General features: G+C 42.6%; 1 protein-coding gene across 3 annotated transcripts in view; it reads right to left on the bottom strand.

The window, feature by feature from the left end:
- Positions 1 to 852: 852 nt before the first annotated feature.
- Positions 853 to 6,000, bottom strand: part of LOC124270808 (beta-1,3-galactosyltransferase 1-like) — a 29,759-nt gene continuing 24,611 nt past the window's right edge. For all 3 annotated transcript variants that reach the window (XM_046705854.1, XM_046705853.1, XM_046705855.1), the window contains exon 2: positions 853 to 2,084. In XM_046705854.1, the coding sequence (XP_046561810.1) occupies positions 1,084 to 2,049 (966 nt within the window). In that variant the 5' untranslated portion in view covers positions 2,050 to 2,084 and the 3' untranslated portion in view covers positions 853 to 1,083. The remainder of the gene's footprint in view (positions 2,085 to 6,000) is intronic.

Genomic DNA, 6,000 nt, shown 5'->3' with positions numbered 1-6,000 from the left:
ATGGACTACATGACAGAGACATGGGTGGATGGACCTAATCAGTGGAAGAAGGAGCTGTGGAACCAATTCCTGAATGATGGCCGTCGCACGAACAATAGTCAAGGTTGGCATCATCGTTTGAACAATATCAGTGGGAAATGTCACCCCAACATCTATGAGCATGTTCTTGTGTTGAAGAGAGAGCAGTCCTTCGTGGAGGCCCGCCTTGCGCAAGTGTGTGACCGCAGACGTGCAATAGCAAGGAAGCGCTGCTACCGCCAGCTTGACAGAAGGCTTCAGCATCTCAAGGACCAGCTTCAGAGACAAGAGATTTCCATAATGAAGTATGCTGATCAGACTGGCTACCTTGCTCACTTGGGATGACTATGATGTGAATCAAGGGTCTATGAGCAGTGTACACTGTATATTGTAGCACAGTGGCCACAATAAAGAATGTACTGTATAACGTATTTTGTTTTCCTAAATGCCCGGAGCGTCGATTAACGCCTAATTACCTCCTTACGTAATACCCGAAACTTCGAATTTATAAAATTTCAACAGTCAGGGTGGACAGCGGCTATCTCAATCTATTAATAATCTGGTCTTTAAATGACATTCAGAAGTGATACATATAGAGAAGTGTTTTATGGATGTCAACTTCTTTATTATGAGGAACACAATGTTTCGGAGTATATCCTTACTCCTTCATCTGGTGAGTGCTCCTGATGAAGGAGCAAGGATATACTCCCAAACGTTGCGTTCCACATAATAAAGTTGACATCCGAAACTCAACGTTGCGGGGTATATCCTTGCTCCTTCATCAGGTGAGTGCTTCTGATGAAGGAGCAAGGATATACTCCGAAACGTTCCGTTCCTCATAATATAGAAGTTGACATCCATAAAACTCTCTTCCTTATAGTTAATATCTTCAATAATCCCAGCAGTATAGACACGCACACACACACACACGCATACACACGAACGCACTTCATGAAGCATTAAACAGTTGCCCTGAAGAGTCCTTGCAAAAATAAATAAGTTGTTATGAATAAATGTTTCATGTTGTTCCAGTTTCTGAATGCCTCGAAATACGTTTCACCAATATCAGTGGTTAGTCCTTTTCATACGAGGCCATAGTTCATGAATGTCACGACACTGACCTTTCTCACTCGAAACAAAAATGGCGTCCTTCAGCATGCTCTGAATATTTTCTTCCTCTCCACAGCCTGACACAATGTATTTATCGCCCATGTGATGTCTCCGAACATGCGCCTGCAGTGCGAGCACGCCTGTGGCGTACACGGCATCGTTGTGGAGGTACCGCGAGTCACGTGACGCCCGACACAACGTCCGGTAGGCATGGGGCGTGGTAATGTAGGCGAATCCTGGGCAGTGGTCAGGGAGGACCGGAAAAGGGTAGTGCTCAATCGGTATATACCCACTTTTGCCCTTTCTTCTCTCAGGAATACCTTTAGTTCGAACTTTGCAAAGAATCGTATTGTTCGGTAACGTCGTCGTTTTTATATAGTTGACAAGATTGTAAGGGTTGACTATGACGTCATCGTTTATCTTAACAATAACTTTGGCGCGCTTGCAATGACCTTGCACCCAATACATCGCCATCACATGTTTGTGGGTCATGTTCTGGTCGTCGTCGATGAAGTTCCCCTGGATCATGTCGCCGTAGGTGTCTGCTTCTTGCTGAAGTTGTCGCTGGAGATCATGGTTTGTAGCAAGGCCAAGCACGAAAACGGTAGCGGATGAGACACCCTTGAAATACCTCACGGAGCCGAACGTTTTCCGGATTTCTGACCTTCTGGACACGTGAGACGGCATTGAGTCGACCACAGTCACTACATCTACGTCAATGACGCCTGTGTTTAGAATGAATTGATATTCATGTAAATTTACGAAACGGTCTCTGTCCATGCTGAAGAAGTTCACAATTCGTCTGGAGTCGTCTCGCCCAGAGAACAGAAGACGGAACTCGGTTACCATCACCCACAGCGCAAGGAAGGTGATGAAGCTCATCCACGCGCACCATGTCAGCTTCAGCCGTATTCTCCTCATTTGATGACGGATGATGTCATGCTTTCCTCCGAAAACTGCAAATATGAAAAGTGAGTGAGTGAGTGGAAAATCAGAATACAGAAGAGTATTCTTTCTAAACAGTTAGTGAGTGAGTTTAGTTTTGCGCCGCACTTAGCAATATTCCAGCTATATGGCAGTTGTCTGTAAATAATCGAGTCTGGACCAGACAATCCAGTGATCAACACCATGAGAGCCGATCTTTACAATTGGAAACCGATGACATGTGTCAACCAGGTCTCGAGCCTCACCACCCGATCCCGTTAGTCGCCTCTTACGACAAGCATGAGTTGCTGAAGACCAATTCTAACCCAGATCTTCACGGGTTCTTTCTAAACAGTTACATGAAGACATGTCAGCGTGACTTGGGAGGAAAACCGGAAGTTATGAAACATGTCTTGGAAAACGGAAGTGATATTTCATGTCTTAGACGCTTACCAGTCTGGCGAATGAGTGAGTGAGTTTAGTTTTACTTCGTCTTTAGCAATACTCTAGCAATATAACGGCATTTGACACCAGAAATAGGCTTCACACATTGTGCCCATGAACTCGGATCTTGGACGTGACCGGCGAACACTTTAACCACTAGGCTACCCCACCGCCTCACCATTTTGGTGAAGCATACGAGAAGACTGCGGTTATTCGCGTGAAAGATTATTTCACCCACACATCTGTGTGTGTGAGACGTGTGCGTGCGTGCGTGCGTGCGTGCGTGCGTGCGAATGTGTGTGCTTGTATACTCGCCCGAACTATGTCGATAATACTGCCTGGGTTTTGGGAGAGGGTGTGCGTAACAAGACCTGAAACTACACTACTTATGCACAAGCTGGAGATCGCACGCGTTTTGACTATACAGTGCTCACCGGTTGTACAGGTCGCGTTATCGGGTTTAAACTTATGCAGATAAGACTCGCTGCACGGGCACTAAATAGGTCAACTCAACCCAAATACCAACCGTTACTTTAATGTCCCATTGTTATAATATCTCCCTTAACACAACCAGAACCAAGGTGCCGTTGTACAAACGGGTGCCTTTGATCTCAAACCTCAAACCAAACCTATACTCCCGCTTACTCCCATACCCATTTTAATTTTAATTTTAAATTTATGTTATCATCTAATAATTTCTTATCAAAATTAGGTTTAATGTGTTTTAAGATGTTTTATCGTCGCAAATGTTTTAAGTATATTTCAACTACATGTTGTTCAAACTAGTCATTATTTTATTTATTATATTTTATCTATCTATATCTATCTATATTTTATATTATATCTATCTATTTAATTGCACTGTTATCTTACCTTAATGAAATTATGTATATTTTACAGTATTACAACGTGTCTCTTCGGCCTGCATAATCAATTTTATCTTTGTATATTTATTATGTGTGTATATCCAGTAAGCATATGCGTGACACGTAAATAAACAACTCATTTATTCACCTTAACATAGACTTACTACTAAATCTTGTGTAGTGCTAAAGTTGCTTTGTAGAACTTCGGACGAAATCGGAGTGTAACGAAGCCTTTACTTTTGGGAGGGAAAGAACGTTCTTATATATTTCTTGTTATTGTTGAGGGGATAATCATTTCTACATTGCTCTATAGGCTATGTGGCCGTTATTAGAGTTTTCTGTGCAACCACTGGGTCTAATTAGCACTCATAATAATATATAATGCTTGATTCAATGTCATGAACAACTGTTCATGTACGATATGATTTATTAAATTCACTTCCAAAAAATACAATACCAGAAACAGCCACAACCTGCCAAAACGAAATGCAGTGTCATCTCAGGAACTGAGGAAATATGTCGGTATATGTATACTTATCATAGAGTTAATCTTACCTTTTTGTGTCAACACTTTGGCAATATTGATATACTATTGATTCAATTCTTTATGCGGACAATATATACATGTATGAAAACAAAAGTATCCGTTTGAACGATAACAATAGACTGTAGCCTGTATCTTTACTGTTATCTGTTTACGGCGATAACATTGAAATACTCATAACATTGTAGACATTGTAATGTTCCAAAACACCTGCTCTGTTAGATTGGTGAAAAATGTGTGCAGGTATCGAATTTATATACTAATCATTGTAGCATAACAAAGATATTAGATATTAGAGTAGCTTCCCTTTGATAAAGGGCGGTTACTCTACCGTGCGGAGCGATAGATTGCCGCATAGACACATATTTGCAGGCAGTTGTTATTCTGCCAATATGTAGCTACGCCACTGTGTAGGAAACTGGTACAATTGGAACTATTTTGTCTGTTCTCACTCTCCGAATGACAAAACACTGACTGTATAACTTAATACATATTGATGCCAACATGTGTACGTAATGTTTGTGGGAGAATGAGTACAGGTTTTCCGACGACGGAATTGTTAATGTTATTATTACACCCCGTTAAACCGATTGATTGTTTTGGGTCGGTAAATATTCCGTAGTAAGAATAAACACCGCCAACACTCAAAAAATACAATGCAGGGTATTCACATGAGTACAATGTGTGAAGCCCATTTCTGGTGTCCCAAGACGTGATATTGCTGGAATATTGCTAAAAGCGGCGTAAAACCAAAACTCACTCACTGATAACCTCAATATAAATTTCTAAAAGCTTCGGCTTGAGGATAAACTTATCAGTTCATTGCTCTCCTAGGAGCACTGGGCCCAGGGGTTGAAAGTACGGCAGTTGGCTGCACATAGTTGTGTAGCTTAGGAGTGCCGAAACATTATCGTCGTGTCATTGCTCGAAGTTTTTCAGATGTCAGGGGTGAGGTAAAAGGTGTTTCAACATCGCGTTCAGGATTATTGACGACATTGTGACGTGCAGGCATATATTTACATATTTTCATTCGCCGGAAAGACGCTCTGTCTGGCCATGTCTAAGAATGAATTATTTCGGGACTTTCTCAAATACCGCTTTAAAACGCCGTGATACAATTACTTAAATGCTATTCAAGCGGCGTTAAACAAACGTCACTCACTTGTCGCAGGATACGACACTAACATGTTCTACGGTCATAACAGTAAGGGTGGGTGAATGAGTGAGTGAGTGTGTTTTTACACCGCTTCTAGCAAAATTCATGCAATATCACGGGGTGAACACCAGAAGTGGGCTTCACATATTGAACCCACGCCCTGGTCATCAGCGTGACGACCTAACGCTATAATCACTAGGCTAGCCCACCGCCTCAACGGGCGTTAAGGGGGTTAGAGGAACGATACATGTGGATATGAGTGAGTTTAGTTTTACGCCGCTTGTAGCAATATCCCTGTAATATCAGGGCGGGGGGAAACCGAAAATGTACGCAACACACTGTACCCATGTTTGAAATCGAATCCGGTGTTCGGCGTGACAAGCGAACGCTTTAACCACTAGGCTACCCTACTGCGCATGTGGATATTATTTGGTTGGTTTCTTGTTTAACGCCGTACTCAGGAATATTCCAGATATATGGCGGCGGTCTGTAAATAATCTAGTCTGGACCAGACAATTCAGTGATCAACAGCATGAGCATCAATCCAAATGGGATACAATGACATGTGTCAAACAAGTCAGTGAGCGTGACCACCCGATCCCGTTACGCGCCTCTTACGACAAGCATGGGTTGCTGAAGATCAGTTCTAACCCGGATCTTCACGGACCCTGTGGATATGAAATGACCAAGGGAATGTATTGGGACCTCTGATTGCCCCACCTAGTCACGTGGCAACTGATACCGACGAACAGGAAGGGACAGCCACTGGTATTCCCCCTCTACTTAAGGTGACGGATGTGCACAAGATGGCGGGGTCATGTAGTATGTATTATCGAGATATCTTTCGAGAGCTTTGTGTACAGATCGTGACCGGGCCAGTTCTCATGCGTGATTCGTTAGACAACACTTTGGAGGTAAACGTTTTGTGTTTTCAAGGT

This window comes from Haliotis rubra, unplaced genomic scaffold (genome assembly GCF_003918875.1).
Source record: "Haliotis rubra isolate DU_JTF1 unplaced genomic scaffold, ASM391887v1 Scf155, whole genome shotgun sequence".
Taxonomy (NCBI): domain Eukaryota; kingdom Metazoa; phylum Mollusca; class Gastropoda; order Lepetellida; family Haliotidae; genus Haliotis; species Haliotis rubra.
Note: the sequence above shows the minus strand (reverse complement) of the source record. Positions and strands in the feature narration are given on the sequence as shown.